Raw genomic sequence first — 18,733 nt, 5'->3', positions numbered from 1 at the left:
AAATGAATCGGGTGGAGCCCCTCTGGTGTTAATTCAAATCCAGACCATTGTGGTGGTGTCCAACTTGTAGATATCGTTAGTAATCCGGTCTCCTGCTCCTCCATGGATATACATAACCTTCCATTCATTGTCAATGGCATTTAATGTTTGTGTTGCCACAAATTTACATCATATTTGGTGGACATTTGACCTAATTTCTCCTTTCATTGTCGATGGGAAATATGAGACGTGTGGTTACAAGATGACATACATTTTCCCATTTTGTCAATGGCATTTAATGTTTCTGTTGTGAACATTTTGTGGGGACAAAAGCTGTATATAGGCATCCCTCAAAAAGCGGTCTAAGAGCCAAATCGGGTCCAGTTCATCAAATCTAGAGGATTTAACAGGCTAAGCATTTCTGAATATAAACACGGTAACACCCTTAACTCTCCTGCCCCAACTGTACCTGTTGTTGGAGCCCTGGGACACTGATCAGATGTGGGCTCTGCTGGATCTGCAGCTGGGTCCTCCCTCCCTGCGTCTTCACCTGCAGCGGTGTAGGAGACTGGATGGGCATGTGGGGCTGAGTCTGAGGGGGCAACTGGCCCTGGGGGGAGGCAGAGGGAGGGGTGCTGGTACCAGCCTGGACCGGGGCAGCGGCCTGCTGGGCGGGTTGGGCTGGGGTCTTAGTGGGGGTGGCGGAGTGGGGCTGTCCGGCAGCCGTAGTAACTGATGGAGAGAGAGAATTTGTGAATGTGAATAAGGGTGACGGCTGACATTGCCATCTGCTTAGCCCAGTATAACAAACTATTTCATGTCATGGACAACTCAAACCCAAACCACACCAAAGGGTCGAGACGGGATTAGATGGTTTTAACGTTCGTCCCAGTGGTGTGATATGTCCTGTTGCACGTCGACCCAAGTGATTCAATGGCCCAAACCACACCAATAGGTCACCATGCAACTCCTCGCAAACCATTTGGTTGCGAGGTGTTGCATGGCGACCCATTGGTGTGGTTTGGGCTTAAGACATTGACCTTGTATTTATCTTTTGTATTGGCTGCATTCACTTGTGTGTGTATGTGGGTATACCTGTGTTTGCGGTGGGCGTGGCAGTGGGAGCAACAGGAGTGAACAGGAAGCGCTGGACCTGGCCGTTGGGCAACTGGGCTTGCATAAGCTGCTGTCCAGGGCCGGGGATCACGGTCACCCCCTGGGGGATGATTTGCAGCTGGCCAGTGGTCTGACCCTGACCCTGGATCATCACCGTCAGATGCTGTTGGGGGGCCACTCCTGGTGACTTCTGGGTCAGCGAGGGCAGATAGACGAGAGAGGAGAGGAGAGGAGGAGAGAGGAGAGGAGGAGAGAGGCGAGTGGAAAGAGGATAGGTCAGCTCCGAATCTCTTCCGTCTGTACATCTCATCTAGTATAAGAGATTACTTGGTTGTTCATTTGTATTGTTGGCATATTACACATTTTTAGTTAGTAGTTTAAATCCTGGTGTCTTATGGAACAAAATGATTGAGTTATGTTGCTTAGTAACAATGAGAAGAGTGCGAGAGGACTGATGATCCAACCTGTGTGAGCTGTGTGAGGTTTGACAATGTCAGTTTGGCTGGACTCTGGCCCAGCTGAGGCCGCTGTGTGCCGGGTGAAGTAGGGCTCGCCATGGTGGTGGCACCAGATATTGGTGTGGATATTGCCTGGCCACGGATGATCTGGGTCAGCACCTGTTGTCCACCTTGACCTGGGCATGATGGGTAACAAGATCATTATTATCTGATGTTTACATGCACAAAAATACCCAATTTATTTGGAATAATGGAGTTAAGCCAAGCAAATGGTTAGTTTTGGAGGATATAACTAGTCTAACTAGAACACTGCATAACAAAGCCATTATACAATTTGAGTGTGTAGAATGTTGAAATGTAAACTTGTTTAATCATTAAACCCTTTTTCATACTCCGTTACATGGTTTGTTCAAGGTGTTTCAATGGGGTTATCGGGTTGGGCTTAGTGCATAAATGACCGGCTCATACATATGCACATTCCATGAACTCCCTTGCCTTAATAATGGGGTATGATCGAATTGCGATTTAAATCAGTGTGTAGCTGAGAGGTTTATGAGCCGAGAGAGCGAGAGAAAGAGAGAGAGATTGAGAAACTGAGAGACAGAGAGGTTTACCTTGCTGGACCACTAGGCCGGGTGTACGGAGGATGTTCTTGCTCAGGGCTCCTGCCTGCTGGATGGGAGTTCGGATCACAGTCATTCCAGGACGGATCTGACCTCCAGTGGTCAGCACCTGGAAAGCACACAATGAGTCAAACCACTGCTAACCTCAGAATGAAACAATCAACAGTTAGTTGGAAAATGTCTCCGTCCAATCCAGGCCAGTAGTTCCGGTAGTTACCTGCTGAGGGGAGCCAGGGGTGTTGGGCCTGATGCTGAGCGTAGTGGTGCGGGGCTGGAATGTGGTGTAGGTCTGGGCACCGCCTGCCGAACTGGTTGGGATGATCCCCAACACTTTCTGTTGAATCATACCTGAGATAGAGAGAGGGGGGTCAGGGGCGTAACTAGCGTGACACAGACAACGCCAACGCGTTGGGGGCCGGTGCTGTCGGGGGCGAACGCTGACAATCCTGCGTGGGGGCCTACTGACGTCTAGTACTGACGTCTAGTTACGTGGCCCATCACAAGTCTGTCATTCCGTTTTCCCACTCGGAGGTTTGCAGATCTCCATAGAGACACACAGGGACTACAGATTTCACGCCCCCAAATGAGACAGTTCTTAAAATACATACAATACAAATACATACAATCATAAAATACCCTTATTTCACTGGTTGATTACTGAGGCTGTAGCGATTTTTCTTGTGTTCTAATAAAGTGTCCCATATGTTTGATTTGTCCTTTTCAATGTCACATACCTGCCATCTAAATATAAAATCCACAATGTACTATAATATACTCTAATTGTAAATTTCAAGTTAAAGTTCGCGCACGGTATATACGTCACGGTCGCATCCCTTGAGGTTTTCAATACACAGATATATTTGTTGCGTTTCTTTTTATTTGTGGAAAATTATCTAAACAGCATCTTGCAAGAATAATTATTAATACTGAGAATTCACTAGATATGAAAATGTCAGGATATATAATGTCACTCCATTTAGCTGGGTTATTTTCCCAACTATTCATCCAAATTAATTATACAACAAGTTGACAACGGTAAAACACACCGTCGGAGCTCCGCGGTAGGTAGAACATATTAGTAAGACTGTGACATGTTCAAAATATAGACATGAATAACAAAGTCAGTCGGGATCGGGATGTATTATTGAGAATTCCACTCTTCAAAGTCGGCGCTCGTAGCCTTGTAAAGGCAGTGACGTCCCTTAAAAGCGTCAGGTTCTCTATCTGCCGTCTCCCCTCTACTCTCTTAACATTATGGGTAACTCATTCAAGTGGTAAATTAAATGTGAAATACATCCTCTATTGAGAAAACATCAATATATGTTGACAAAGACACTTCATACATATGGAAACATATTTTTATTCAAATCACTTCTATGGGCTGGTCTATAGTACACCGTTCTAACAGACCAGAAGTGAGGACGCGGTCTCATTTGGGGGCGTGAAATTTGTAGTCCCCGTGTGTCTCTATAGTAGGAAAAGGCTAATGTTAGCATTAGCTCACGCTAGCGATGTTTCTCTTGAAACGTTTATATTCAGAGCGCGATGCGATGAAAAATCTGAAATCAGATCCGAACCTCGGACGTCTGATCAGCACAATGGACAGCGGCGTAGTTTTTGAGTAAAGATCCCAATTATAACAGTAGTCTAGGCATGTGTGAGCACGCTGTGCGTGCAGGGGAAAGCAAGGCGTTGCCTAGCAACCGGCTCAGGTCAAAAAGTTGTTTTTTAGCGGTGACATTTCAGATCCATATAAAGCGGTATAAAACATATATATCAAACGCAGACACCAGTTGGCGATTGAAACACGTATGTATACGTCAATAGCAGACAATGTTAAAAATGAACTCTGCTTCCTTGCGTAAGTAGTACCCAGAATCTCCATAATGCAATTTATGTATTTGAAGAAGTGGCAACAAGTTTACACAGGACAAGTGGTGGTTGGGTGGAGGGCTGGTATTGATATCACTCAATGAATTATTTGTAGGCTCCCTGTCTTTCGAAGCCGCCGGCCTTAGATCATGACCACTGTAAATATTAGCCGAACAAGGTCAACAAAATCTTCAAAAGGTGCGCTGAAAGTCAGGCTGCTTTGCCCCCATCATGTGTGAAGGCCCTTATGAATCATGCATGAGTTGAGACGCTACATCTCGACTTCATTCTGACAAAGGGCACACTTCATATTTGTTTGCTGGGGCTCCACGTCTTTTGGAGCTCACGTGAACCGAGGCCTGAAACGGAAACCCTTCTCTAAGCCCCTGGAGTGTTGCACCCCCCCCAACATACCTTTTCCTTTTTTTCAACCACGAGCAAGCAGGTAAACCTAACATCAAGGGTGCCCCTCTTCAAACAGGGCACATTAAGCCCCCCGGTCGTAAGACCTGGGGAGTTTGCAGCTCTGGTCTCACATCAAACACTCACTTCTATGGCCTAGCTGTTTCAGAGAGAGTCATGGAGTAGCGAGACTAGCGAGTGTAGTGGCACACTTTCATTCAGTGGCAGGGGGAAGAGAGAAAAAAGTAAAGGGGGGAAAAAGAAAAATGGAATCCCTCCATAGAGGGTTACCTGTCTGGGGAAGCAGACCTCACGGTAAACTTGTTTTCCTGCTTAACTTCCTTAAGACCTTCCAAAACAAACAGTGGCCAAACAGTCATGCTGGATAAATATACATGTCCTTTAACTGGTTTCACTCCACCTCAACTGCAAGTCTCCCCTTCAAAGACGATTCCCCCCCCTTCATCTTCTTCCTTTTTGTGTGTGTGTGTGTGTGTGTGTGTGTGTGGAGGGGGGGCTGCTATCTCTATCCTAAACAGTGTTAACTGTGACAGGACAGCACAGATTGATTTAGTTTCAAGGTCAAAATTCTGTCATCTGAAATTGTTTTAGTTTTAGTGAATCCTACTATAAATGCACCACGTCTGTGTGTGTGTGTGTGTGTCTGTCTGCGTGTGTGTACGGTTGTAATGCACGTAACTTGAGAACCGTTTGCCCCACCGATTTCAATCAACACGCAATCCACAGGCCCGCAGGGAGTGCAGTGCCCGGTATCGAGTCGGTTGGACTCACGGTTCTCCAGAACCACCACAAAAGGCTATGGTCAGGCTCTGCCAGTGGGCCAAATCAGCCTAAATCCCCTCACCCGTGCAATTTCCAGCCTCTGGCTCTGCCAGTGGGCCTAATGAGGCCAAGTCCTCTCACCTGTGCAATTTCCAGCCTCTGCCAATTGATTGCCATGGCAATGGCAACCACACACCTGCCAATTGATTACTTAACCAGTCCACTTTTGCACTCTTCAGGCACAGGCAGACAGACAGACAGATACAGAGATCCCCATATACAGTATGGGCACAAAAGGGACACAGACAGATAGTTAAAGCGGGTGCTATGACGAGTTGACAACGGGTATAATTAGGTTCCCAAGTTGCTTGGGCATGTACAGGTCTAGTAGTCTTAATTGACTAAACAGCATAAGGTTTTAGTCAACTAAATCAAGTCAGACTAAAATTCAACAGGTTTCGATTTTCAACCATGCATTGATTTTTGTTCTCCACTAGTACCTCCCTAACATTTTCGTCTAGTTTTTATTTGTTGACGAAATTGTCTATATATATATATTCAATATTCATATTGTCATCGTAGCTTAGATATCATTTAGTTATTGAGTTTATCGAACATTTTTCATCATAGCTTTAGTTGACAAAATTAACCCTGACCCTAAATCAATCAACATTTTCTTCATGACTACTAAGCTTAAAGCTTATTAAAGCATTTCTTTGCCCATAATAGTTGGATCAATGTGATAAAATACTTGATTAAGGCATCGGCACTGAATCACAGAGGCACAGCTTTGCTAAGCTTCGAACAAGCGGGTTGGCTAAGTGAACTGCATCATAGGAGTGAAACCATTAACTGTATAATGGAATAGCTTACTTACACATAATTCTCTGATATTTCATCTGGTGCAACCACCTTTCCCATGTAATGTACCGGTAGATGGATGGGTGTATTGCTAATGCACATTGTTCGGTCCATTTGAACCAGGACCACCTCTAACAGGTGTTATGAGCCATTCATCATCCCGTTACCCGACAGAACCACAGACGGGCCCAGGCGGTTGCTCAGCATCAACCGTCACCTCATCTGTCGGGTCAATATTGACCTTTTTTCTTTTAGTAAGAAGTACTTCAAAAGCAATGTCTGGATTTAGAATCTCAGACTACACAAGTTTAGCGTCCACAAAACCATCCAACCAAAATAACAGCTTTTCTTATTAGATTACCATGCCGACAGGACATAACCAGGCAGTGATGCGCCACTCCAGACTAAGCCACTGACTCACGGCGTGTGCCACAGTGAGGCAGGCTCACAGTAGGTCAGCACACTGGACTGTAGTGGTTGTGTGATGTGGGAGCAGGGCCCACAGTGCTTATTGTGTTGGCGGTCACTTGAAAATAAAACAGGGACATAACCCGGCCTGCAAAGACTGTAGGGGAGGCCTCAAGCCAAGGTGCATGCTACCAGAGTGATTGACTATATTCACAGGGTAGCCATTTTATTGTCATACTTTGACAAGTATCGTCATACTCTGGTATAACGAGCATGAACAAAATTGCAGCAGCAGTGTGAATATGGTTACTAGGTATAAGAAGAGGATAGCGTCTAAACAATTAACCCATTAAGGCAAGTTCTACAAATGTTATTAACTACTAAATCAGTAGTTAATAACAAAAGAGTACATCACTAGGAATGAGGAGAATAACTGACTGCTTCGCATTCAAATCTAATAAAACTTCCTGCACATTTCTTGATAGTCTGGACAAAACTGTTAAGACCAGACCTCTGATTAATTCAACAGTGTGGCAGAAAATAAGGAGACGGTTTTGCATAGCTCAATATTTTAAGTCCGTCTGAAGCTGCAGGATCCTTGGTATACCGACAGTTGCAATGAAGGAAAAGAGGCATGTCCAATTTGTACCCAATTTGAAGACAAAAAAATAAATCATACGTCTCTGGTGATGCCTCCAGCAGCTGGAAGAAATAGCTCAGAGTTCAGCAAATGAGTTCAGACAGATGCCATTCGTCTACAGAGCCAAGTCCGTGGTTGGCACACTAAAAGGCTTTTAACTGACGACAACAACTTATCTCAGACCTAAATCGGATGCTCCGACATATTTGAACCGTCTCAGGTGTGGTCTCCCTTGGGGTAAAAACACCAATATGAACATCTCAAAATGGATGCTGGATGGAAAGGAAAAGGCTACATTGGAAAAAAAAAGCTGAACATTTACAGTATGATGTTCTATGCTCAAGGTGGAGCTTGTTTAAAAAAGGTACCATAAGCATACCTCCTTGCGTGGTTGGCACGTTGACCGTTACAATCTTGCTGTTGGCAGGCAGCGGCAGCTTGGCAGTCAGAACCTTGCCCCCTACGGTGGTGCCGGTAATCTGGAAGGTCTGTCCACCAGACGTGGACACGGTGGTTACGGTTCCTGATGCTCCTAAGAGGAAAACCCAAAAATGCCACCATCATATAAATAATATATATAGCACATTACAAAATAAACCGAATATAATACGATGATATATGGCTGCTACTACTACTACTACAAATATTTACAAATATATAAAAGTGCACACTGCACAGTTGCACACACATTTCAAAAGATTTTATGTGATAAATGATATTATGGTGAGGACAGGTAAGCAAATTGATCTGATGTTCCAACTGATGACAAACTGACTGAAAGTGTTTAGTATGAAAATGTAATTCGTAGCTTTGAATAAATCAAGAGGAAAAAGCAGATTACATATACACAGAAAGTGTAAATAGGAAGTTAAGTAATTTCCAAGAAGAGTTTCCATGCGAAGATAAATTGTGTAAATTAGAACCCTGGTGTGATTTATTGCAGTCAAGCAACAAACACGCCACATATGTAAATACATCTCTCAAACATGTATAACCCAAAACCCCTTTGATCAACAAAATGTGGACAGTTAAGCCCCTTTCCCACTGTACAAAAAACACCCACTAACATCTGGCTTTAGTCTTTAATGGTAAAGGTTAACAAACGACATTAATTAATTTCCAGGATAAATGGCTTTGCAGTTGGCATGGGTATAGAATTAACCTTATTGTCACATCACAGGCTTACAGGTGTAAAGAAGTGGGATATATTATTATTCATTTATTATTATATATATATATATATATATTTGCTTTGATTGGCAGTGATGGAAACATCAGATTCTCCTGATTTGAAGGGAAGAGGAAGTAAGGAGACCACATCGGCTCTACAATGAGAGCATTTCACTCATATTTGCCTTTACAAATAGTATGTTGTATGTATGAACCGAAAAAAAGAGAGAATTTATTTGAAGTAATCAGAATCCTCAGAAAGTTATAGCTTTTTCATGATTGCAACAATCCAAATTCCCCCCCAATTTTTGAGGGGTGCTAGCCCAAAGGCCAGCTTTGTGTGTCTGTTTGTTTGTACCACGGAAATGATTGGATTGGCTGAGCACAGAATGTGATGTATGATGATAAGAGCACCCCTCACTTCCCACAAGTGTGATTTGTTTTTAGTGTGGTTGCTATAGGCAACACACTATTGTTCTCAGTCTTTGCCAGCAAATCGAGCCTGCTTTTTGTTAACTTTTGCACCACAGAAAAGTGAAGCTTTTGGTCATGCTTCACACACTGTAGTCATGCTTCACATGACATCACAATATATAAATGGTAAGACAGAGTTCACTTCCCAGTGGATTCCTTGCGACTCACTCGTGTCAGTGCAACCACATTTGCAATTTCCCAGAATTGCACCTTTCTTTTATTTTTGTATATTGTTTTGTTATCGGTTTGGATAGTTAAAATTGTCACTGTATTGCCTCTGGACAGCAAACGGAAAACGCCCAAGAGAGGATGATAGAGTGCGGTAGAGGGTCAGAGAGCGAGCGAGACCAAGAGAAGACAGAGCAAGCGCTACTTCCAGACACTTCACAAATCACAAACGCACTTGTTTATACTCTATAGAACAGTTGCCATTGATGAAATGACAGAAATCCTTTCATTTGCAATGGCAGATATACAGTAGTTGCTGTTGCATGTTTTGAACAAGAAAGATTAAAAACAAAAAAAAAGAAGAAGAAAAAAATTGTATTGCATACATTTAGTTTGCTGGTCCTTAAAGGGGCATACCACTAATTTTCAACATTTTACTATGTCATTAATATACCTTAGAGCTGAAATAATAAAAAAGTCCCCCCATTCTGTGTTTCCTAGAACCGGAGGTCTGAAAAAAATCATTAACATTATGAATCACATCTTGATGATGTCAAGATGTGATTCATAATGTTAATGCAGCTTCACAGCCTCATCATGCTCAAGGGAAACCAGCTGGGGCCACCTTTCACATACCTTGTGTGCTCTGACCCTGCTTGACCCAGGTAGCGAAGGACTGTTGGAAGTTTTTGTTCTGCTGGAATGTGACAGGGGTGCCCAACTTGGTGGTCAGCACCACCTTGGTTCCGGGGGCAACCTGGCCCGACAATGAGCCAACTATGACTTTGGGGGTCGTGGCTGCTGTGGTGGGGATACCCGGGGGAGTCACGCTGGACGAGACCGTTTTCTGCTCAAGACGTTTCTGCAACAAATCCATGTTAGACTGAGTCAACAATAATACGCATTATTACACTGCTTGGTTGAATGCTTGATTCAGAACATTGAATTCAACCATCTTATTTTTTTAAATAATGACCACAGAACTCAATAACAGACCACTGTCTAATCAAAGACTCAGAGCACCTGGCTTATATCAATCTGTGTTGCCTTATTTGTGCCCATATCCAACATCAGCTGCTGTGTAAATAAACACACAATGTCATTTACAGCTAAACAGTACATTCAATAATGTTTTTGAAATTATTTGAAGTTGGTTGCTGAGCAGACTGCGTTGCACTGAACGCACCTGGCATAATGTAATGAAATCCCTTAAAATGTGCGTTGTTGTTACTTTAGTTTAGAGTCTATGATGTTTAAGTGTAGCTGTGTAATAAGCAGGATGAGAAAAGGGGAAGATAAAGACCACTCAGCTTCATGTCAGGGTCTAATCACCCTCTTGGGGTTTATTTATAAATAATGACCTGCTACTCATTGATTATGGTAAATTGTGCATTTATATAGCGCCTTTATCCAAGGCGCTTTACATAGATTGTGCATTACATTCACATATTCACACACACATTCATACACATCAGGAGCAATTAGGGGTTCAGTGTCTTGCTCAAGGACACTTCGACACTAACTCTGGGGGAGCTCAGGTTCGAACTGGCAACCCTGTGGTTACCATCCAGCCACTCTACCCCTGAGCCACCGCCCCTAATTTGCATAATAATAATATTGACCAGGTACAGACGTCAATCTCTCCAGTCCCTCAGTCTCCAGTTGAAGAGATGAATTAAAGTGTGGATTGATGGGAAAACAACAATCAAAACATCTACTCACTTTGGCTTGCTCTGCAGCCTGGGCTTTCTCCTTCTCTACCCTGTAACACCAATGTTACAAACATCAATGCAAGTTATGCACAACACTGAATTGAATTACCCTAAAATATTGATCAAGGTGGTTGACAAGAAATGGAAACTGAATGGCTTGCAGCAGCACAAGCTTGGCATGTGTTGTTTAGCAGCTGTCCCTAGTATACAATCCCTCTCACCTCAGACAAATCATTTTGGTAAGAGAAAACAATATGCCCACAGCATGGATAAAATAACCTTACCGTCATTAGATTGTGGCTAATAAGCCATGTTATTTTAAAAGACGATGGCTAACATCAAGCTGACAAGATATGTTGCAACTTGCTAGACATTATTGCAACATAGAACACACTTTCCTCCTGATCTGGAAGAGATCACAATTATAAATTGGGCATTCTAGCTGCCTACAGTAGGTGAGTAAATGGCTTTGTCCATGTTGTATGCAGGAAACACAATAATTCATATTGACTTTTTATTGCTGCTGTTATTGAATGGATCCAGGCATTGTGACCTCTGTCTCTCTGACCTCTCTGAGAAGGCTCGTATCTCCCAGAGGTCCAGCTCCTCCTCGGCCACCCAGGTCTCCAGCACCACGGGGCCCGTCTGCTTGGTGGGCTCCGGCTTCTTGGGCCGCAGCGCACTGGAGCGCAGCCCCTTCCTCTGTGGAGTATGGGTCTCTGGAAGGGTGCACAGGGAGGTGGAGGGACATTGGTGTGTCAGAGAGAGAGAGAGATGGGAATACCACTCATTTTCAACATTGAACCATGTCATTAATATAACTTAGAGTTGTGTGGAAATAATTCAAGATCTTGGGGTTGATCAGTGACATCATGTCGGTGTACACTTTGGCCTGCAGAGTACACGGACGTGATGTCACTGATCACATGACACCAACTCTTAAATTAATGACAGTTCAATGTTGAAAATGAGTGGTAAAAAACTTTTTCAAGTCAAGGACCACAAATATGTGGTTTCAGGGACCGCCAGAAGAAAAGATTTGATTTAAAGCATCTGTGTCTTTTTTTATTTAACCGTTTAGTGAACATGTGTATACAGACACAAAAAGAGACAAAAATAAAAACATATACGCTCCAAGCAGAGACGTGAACAAGGTCTTCTAACCTTTAGGAGTCTCTGGGACACCCAGGGGGCAGATGATCTTGCGGATGCAGTACTCGGAGCGGATGCCGTAGGGGCCGACGTCACGGCGCTTGATGATCTCGGTGGTGGTGATCTCCGTCTCGGATTGCTCTGTGGCAATGAGTGGGGATAGGGCTGGGTTTGTATGGCGATGAGGAGAGGCCCAAGAAAATGGAGGGAAAATGCACTACCAAAGAATTCAAACACGCAACTACATTTTCTGAAATTAGGTTGGTTGTTTTGTATATGTATATACACGTGTGTGTGTGTGTGTGTGTGTGTGTGTGTGTGTGTGTGTGTGTGTGTGTGCTGGTAGATAGATGCCTAAAACGTAAGGGTGGGGTGCCAACAAGTAACACAAAGATGCATTTGTGAAGTAGTATTCAGTTATTTTACAAATACTTACCTCCCTGAAAAAACCTTGAACAACCGTTAACTACCAACTATGTGATGGATATAAGATTACGGCATTCGAAAGCCGGGCAATAATTGGTTCAGGTTCTTCATCACATACCAAAAAAACATAAAACAAATGAAAATATAATTTGATATTTCAACGCAGCAAAAGCGGTTGCTCACATGCCAGTGTGGTGGCTACTAGGAGACTGCAACAGGATTCATTCACATGCCAGTGTGGTGGCTACTAGACTGCAACAGGATTCTTGTAGAACTGACGCGACATAAATGTGTGGGTTGTCTTTACTCCCTCATTATGCTACCCACTGCTGGTGCATAATGAGCACGGGATAAAAAACTAAATTATATGAAAATGAGGTATAAAATATTATTGGACTTAAGCATACATGTAAAAAAACACATCCAAATCTGGTCATTTCCGATAGCCAACTATGATGTAAACTTAACTCCGGTAATTTAATCTCACATAGCTCGGCCAGACCTCAATCTGGCTATGCGAGATTACCAGTCATTTAACATTTTTGCGGGATGGGAGCAGAAAGACTTTAATAGCAAACAGTGTCGTGGCCGGGAGTGGTCAGAAATCATGTGGTGGGGGTGGGTGGGGGCTCAGCAGGCCGAGGGCTGATATCAGATGTCACCCTAACTACCCTTTTATCATGCCGCTCACCCTGGGAAAATAATGGCTGTCTATATGAAAAAACATAAAGTAGAATTCCTGTATCACACTGTAAAATACTGTAGTGTACTATAAAAGGACCCAGATTATCCTTTTGCAAGTTGATATGACAGCATAGATGTAAATGTGTTGATTGGTTGGATGTTGATCTACCTGTGCGTGTGGTGCCAACCGCAGAGGAGGGTTTGACGGCCATGTCATCCCACCTTAGACACGCCCACAGTAGCCGCAGCATCAGACTCACACCAGCCAGCGACCTGACCGTCTGCAAACGATATCTGGACACAGAGAGACAAGATGCGTTCGTAGTTTAACATCGCCACAACAAACGCACATTCTGCATTACCAACCATATTATATATGGCAAATGTAAAACACACTTCCAAGGAGATATGAGTCTTTGAATGAGACTAATTAAATAAATAAATGTGCGTTGGAAGAACATAGTGTACATTGCTGTCATAATGCTACAGCAATGTACAGGCTTAAACCAACATTATTATTATCATTATACCAATTAAATCATAGTCATGTTTCATCAACTTGACTTGAACGCCAAGCACATCACATGAAACCCTTAGTCAAGAGAAATCCCTTATTCCTTGGAACAAGCCTGCAACCACTTGCCATTTGAAAATGCAGTAGTGGTCTATATAGCAAGCAATGGTATTTTTTCAGTGGATTGAGCATAAACAATTTCAGAGAGGCAATAAATTAGATAAAGAATATTTCTTGTTCCGCTGGCCCTGGGGGATTTTTGGAAATGGTTAGTTACTAACCCCCTCCCAGGTTCTTACCCTAACCTTAACCCCACCAAACACCACACCCAAACTTATACCACAGTGCCTAACTGACTGTAAGTCTAATTAATTAAAACACACCAAATCCACACCTAAACCTAATTTTATATCTCTAAACGAATGACAAACTCAATCACGTCTCGCTGTGTGTGCAATGCATCATGACTTGAGTATTGTCCATTGGGGTCCTTGCCCTTTTTCATGGTCCTGGCGCCATGGTTGTGATGACCTGTGAATCTGAACGTCATCCTTGGAACAAGTGGTACCACTATACTGGACTCAAGGCTGTGATTCAGTCATAGAATGACTGCTTGCCACATTTAATACATCATGTTACACAGTGATCTTTTGAGGTTCAGAGATTATTACTAATATGAATACTGACAAAAGGCACAAAAGTGTCAGCAGCTCAAAGTTCAAAGGGATGAATGTAGCCGGTTTAATTCAATAAACTGTTTCAGGGCGTTAGCAAAACAGTTTTGGAATAAAAAATAAACAAAACATATAAAAATATATACAAAATAGGATGACAGGATAGTGTCTTTTAATGAATCATTTTATGCAGTCATTTATTTGAGGTAAAAATTCCTTCCTTCCTCATGTCTGTGGTCACTGTCCCAACAATGATTTTTTTTATGGTCAGTTAAAAATATGTTGCACATCTATAAACACATGACGGGGACAGGGAGAAGGGGAAAGATATCCCCCTTTTCCAGCGAGTGACCACAGACTAGCGGAGGACAAGACATCTCTCGGCCTGCATCGCACAACATGGACATCCTGACACTTCTCTGACCGCCAGATGATTCACGTCTGCTCTGGAACTCTGAGGTCCCCTGTTTCCAGTGGTGGAAAGTAACTAAGTACATGTACTTAAGTACTGTACCATTTTGTACTTTACTTGAGTACAATACTTTTACTTCTACTCCACTAGATCTTGGATCGAAATAGCATATCTACAAGCTACACAATGTGTCGTGATGAGACACATTGTGAGCTTTTAGATCTGCTATTTTCAATGATTTTTATACATTTGAAATACTGAAACTTTTTCCAATGAGTACTTTCTACTTTTAATTACATTTTGATGCCAATACCTTTTACTAAAGAACATTTTGAATTTGGGACTTTCCAGGTAATAACCAGATAATATTTCTATATTGCAGTAGATACTTTAACTCAAATCCAAAATGTGAATCTTTTCCAGAGACTCCGTGTGACACGTGGCTCCGGGCCAGAACACGGCCGCAGACCACGGATGGCAGACGGGGAGGGAGGAGGAAGACATAAACGGACAACAGAGGACACGGCACGGCTGTGAAAGCAGGAGACAGTTTGACGGGCGATTGCCTTCCCTCTGTCACCTCACGTTTTAAACAGCAGGTTTTAATTAAAGTGGACGGGGAAGGCAATTTTAGCGCATCACCCCATGTGTGTAATTCTCTTAAACTACAAATCAGCAGAGCCCCCATGCCATGTGGCGTTGCGGCAGGGTCAAAAAAAGAAATAAATAGTCAGGTCCTGGGAAAACTTTCACACAGTCAGCTAATAATTAAGTCGTTTAAGGTATTAGAGATGAATTATCTTCCATTCCATTTTTATTTTCAGTATATCAATGCTGTACCGTACCGTTAGACATGGCTCAGACTTGTGGCTGGAAAATCAATCGTTGTTCTTAACACCACTGTGACAAAAAAGGCAGGTGTTTTTCTACAGTGTTGTGACACTGGTGAAAATGTCCAAAGCCTCCATATAACCTTTAAAACCTTAATTGATGGAAAATGAGTTTTAAAGTGGTGTACCCTGGCAAGTAAAATAAACTGAGACACTCTGAATCACATTATGTCCAAGGTACTTGTACCCAAGAAGGTAGCCAAGAATACTTTTTAAGGGATGTGTACACGACAATTCTGAAAATGTTTCTTCGAATTGTAAAAAATAAATGAATGAATTAAAATGTACACCCAGAAAATAATCAAAATTGAGCACATTTCGATCTATAAGACCTATAAGAAAAAATAAAAATGTGATATATATAATATATATATATATTTAGAATAACCAAATGTTATTTTGTAAACATTTAGGGGCAGCCCCGTTTACACACACCCCTAATTTCCACAATGTTTTATTTGTTAAATTTAGACAGTCTCACGGCTGCAGCAAGTCATACACTAGCTTGACTACAATATTTCATCCACTTATTTGATTTTCTTTCTTCTTTTTTAAACGGTGACTTCCTAAAATGTTGTGTAATAAATTATGGCTGATGAACTTTTGGCTCACTGTTGCGATGAGTGCACTTACTGTTCCAACTCTCATAACTTCTGCCCATATTTCTCTTTTTATCTGAGCCACAGATCATGAACTGAGCTATACTTTCCGTTTTATTAATTTGCAAAACATAAATATTTGACTGTCAAATACTGAGCGTCCTCGTATCAAGTGCTTTGTCTTCCAAGACAGAGAAAAATGTTAATATCTTTTGGTTTTCTCCCTTTGGTTCACATTTACTTATGCATCTGTCAGATGGCTGTGGGTTAGTACAAGTTCCCTCAATATAATGTCTATAGTATATTTGTGTGTGAGAGAGAGAGTGCGAGTGCGTGTACGTGTGTGTGTGTGTGTGCGCGCGCGCGCCTGTGTGAGACAGAGGTTGCCTACCTCCATGTGATGCCAAACGTAGGCCTGGGTGAGGGATACGGCCAGATATCCGCAGATGGCTTGGCATTGTAGCTGAAGATGGGCACTTCTCGAAATCCGCCCCGCCTCGCCAACACTTTAATGTCGTCATTTGGCAGCACGAAAATACTCTTCCGGCAGCTCTTGGTGACAAACTTGCGGTACGACGGTAAGGCGGTGTCCGAGCGTGTCTTCTTGGTACGGGAAAACTTGAGCAGGCGAACACGAGACTTGGTCGACGACGACAGCTCTTGGTTCGTAGTGATCCCACTGGGATCTGTGGTCGACTTACAGCTGGAGGACAGCAGTGTCACCTTTTGCTCCTGTGTCACCGTTTCACTCTGGCTGTCCTCCGACTGACTGTCGGGCGTTGGCGAGCGGATTTTAGTCACTGTCGTTTTGGTCATCGTAGTGAGGGTGGACACCGCGCTGCTCTCCGTCGTCGAGGCCCCCGCAGAAGTGGGTACGTCTCCGGGCGAGCGCGGCGGCACCTTGACAACCTTCGTCTCCGTGGTGACTGTTGTCGTGGACGTCGTCATAGTGGTGGTTACCTGGGTAACCGTCGTGCCACTGTTGCCGTTCTCCTCCGCAAAATCGTTACTCAGACTGGATTCTTCCGCCGAGGGTATCGGAGAGGGTGCCATCCGAATGACCTTGACTGCCGGAGTATGTTTGGTCTCCGACGACGTGCTGCTCGATTGGTTGTGCTGAGCAGCGGTGCTCCGAGTGTCCGCTTCAAGTGCATCTATATTGTTCTCCACTCTGGCTGCCTTCACCGGAGGCTGGTAGTCCTGATCCGATACCGTTACCTTCACCGGAGGCTGGTAGTCCTGATCCGATACCGTTACCTTCACCGGAGGCTGGTAGTCCTGATCCGATACCGTTACCTTGCTCTCCGCCTCTACCCTGGGAGACGAGTTGGGCTCCTTGCCCCGAACCGCGTCGTTCACGGCGGCCACATCTCCGTTCACCAATGCCTTCTGCTGACCATTGTCCCTTGGCAAACTGACGAGACTATCTCCTTCGCCTTCACCCGTGTTGTTCATCTTGACGTCGGCACTGTTGAGTGCTTCATGGTTCGGAGCCACCAAAGACTTGGACACCATGTCTTTGGTCTCCAAAGTGTCCTTCCCATTCACCTGACGGCAAAGAGGAAGTTGCTGAGTGGTGACTGTGCTAATGCCCTCAGTTCTACTTTGTCCAATGCCTTGTGTTATGTCATTGTTCACCTTTGGCCCCTTGCGATTCTCCTCCGTGCTCGGATGTTCAGAGCTGACATTTTCAGAAATGTGTGTACTTGTTGATACCGAGTTCGAGTTCAGGGTACCCACCTGGGGCCCCGTGTTGCAACTAGAAGACTTGCTAATTTCCGAAGGTGAGCAAGCCGTTTGTTGTGCAAACAAACTCTGAGGCAGCTGAGGTGTTATTTCTTTAACCTCTTGCTTTGACGTGTCCAAACTATCCCCTGCAGGCCCTGTAGTCCTTTCCCCCAAGTGTCCCTGCTCTGTCCGGTGCATTGTGGCAGTTTGGTTCTGTGGTGAAGCTTGTGCTCCACCTGCAGGGTCTTTGGACGCATTGTCTGGAACAGAGAGAGGAAGAGGAGGCACAGTAGTCCTGTCTACAACTTTAGAAGGTTCAGCCTTAATCACCTCTTTGACCTCGGCCGACCCAGCAGCAGGCATTGTGGAAGTTTTCTCCTCCAATTTTACAGTAACACCTGATGTGAGCTGATCCGAGACCAGAGCGCGGGGTGGGAGGAGTTGCCGCGGCCGAAGCGGAGTGACTGCACTCACTGCAGGTTGAGTAAGGCCCTGAGGTTTGGAGGTCAAGGCTTGTAGCCTCTGTTTTTCCTCCATGGCATGCTGCTTGACGCGGCGCTCTAATAAACCATCCAGCTTGGAGGCCTTGACCACCTTCTTGTAGGCGATGCGGGTGAGGAAGCCTTTGCTGACGTCCACGACGTCGTAGTTGAAGGGACGTTCAGAGCTTTCGGTGTTCTCTGCCTTCATGGATTCGTCCTCTTGCACCGTCTTGGTCCCTGATGGGAAGAGAAAAACTGAGATGTAATTTCTATTGCCCTATGATCTATCTATCGGCCTATGGATATGTACTTTGAATTTCCAGGAGCTATTTTCAAAGGAAGGAAATGTTCCACTTTGTACGTTTTGTCCGCAACATATTTCAATAGCCACACAACTTGTTATGTTCAGGGAAAACCATGCAGTTGACAAGCTTGCGTGTGGTAAATACACCAGGTTGATAAGATGAGGGAGTTTCATAATGACATAGTAGGACTGATATTAGACA

The 18,733-nt window shown here is 43.8% G+C and overlaps 1 protein-coding gene across 6 annotated transcripts in view; it reads right to left on the bottom strand.

Annotated features, from left to right (window-relative positions):
• The window catches only part of LOC308313036 (nucleosome-remodeling factor subunit BPTF-like), a 54,808-nt gene that overhangs the window by 15,383 nt on the left and 20,692 nt on the right, over positions 1–18,733 (bottom strand). For 4 of the 6 annotated variants that reach the window (XM_080759896.1, XM_080759897.1, XM_080759901.1 and 1 more), the window contains 12 exons: positions 16,409–18,464; positions 13,098–13,222; positions 11,831–11,983; positions 11,235–11,385; positions 10,677–10,716; positions 9,591–9,816; positions 7,522–7,674; positions 2,394–2,524; positions 2,168–2,285; positions 1,560–1,729; positions 1,075–1,285; positions 449–711 (listed from right to left, as the gene is read on the bottom strand). In XM_080759896.1, the coding sequence (XP_080616022.1) occupies positions 449–711; positions 1,075–1,285; positions 1,560–1,729; positions 2,168–2,285; positions 2,394–2,524; positions 7,522–7,674; positions 9,591–9,816; positions 10,677–10,716; positions 11,235–11,385; positions 11,831–11,983; positions 13,098–13,222; positions 16,409–18,464 (3,797 nt within the window). The remainder of the gene's footprint in view (positions 1–448; positions 712–1,074; positions 1,286–1,559; positions 1,730–2,167; positions 2,286–2,393; positions 2,525–7,521; positions 7,675–9,590; positions 9,817–10,676; positions 10,717–11,234; positions 11,386–11,830; positions 11,984–13,097; positions 13,223–16,408; positions 18,465–18,733) is intronic. The other 2 variants (XM_080759900.1, XM_080759898.1) reach the window with 2 other exon arrangements.

This window comes from Protomyctophum bolini, assembly GCF_963924005.1.
Source record: "Protomyctophum bolini genome assembly, chromosome: 3".
In the NCBI taxonomy this organism is placed as follows: domain Eukaryota; kingdom Metazoa; phylum Chordata; class Actinopteri; order Myctophiformes; family Myctophidae; genus Protomyctophum; species Protomyctophum bolini.
The sequence above is the reverse complement of the archived record's forward strand: the minus strand, read 5'-3'. Positions and strand labels throughout refer to the sequence as shown.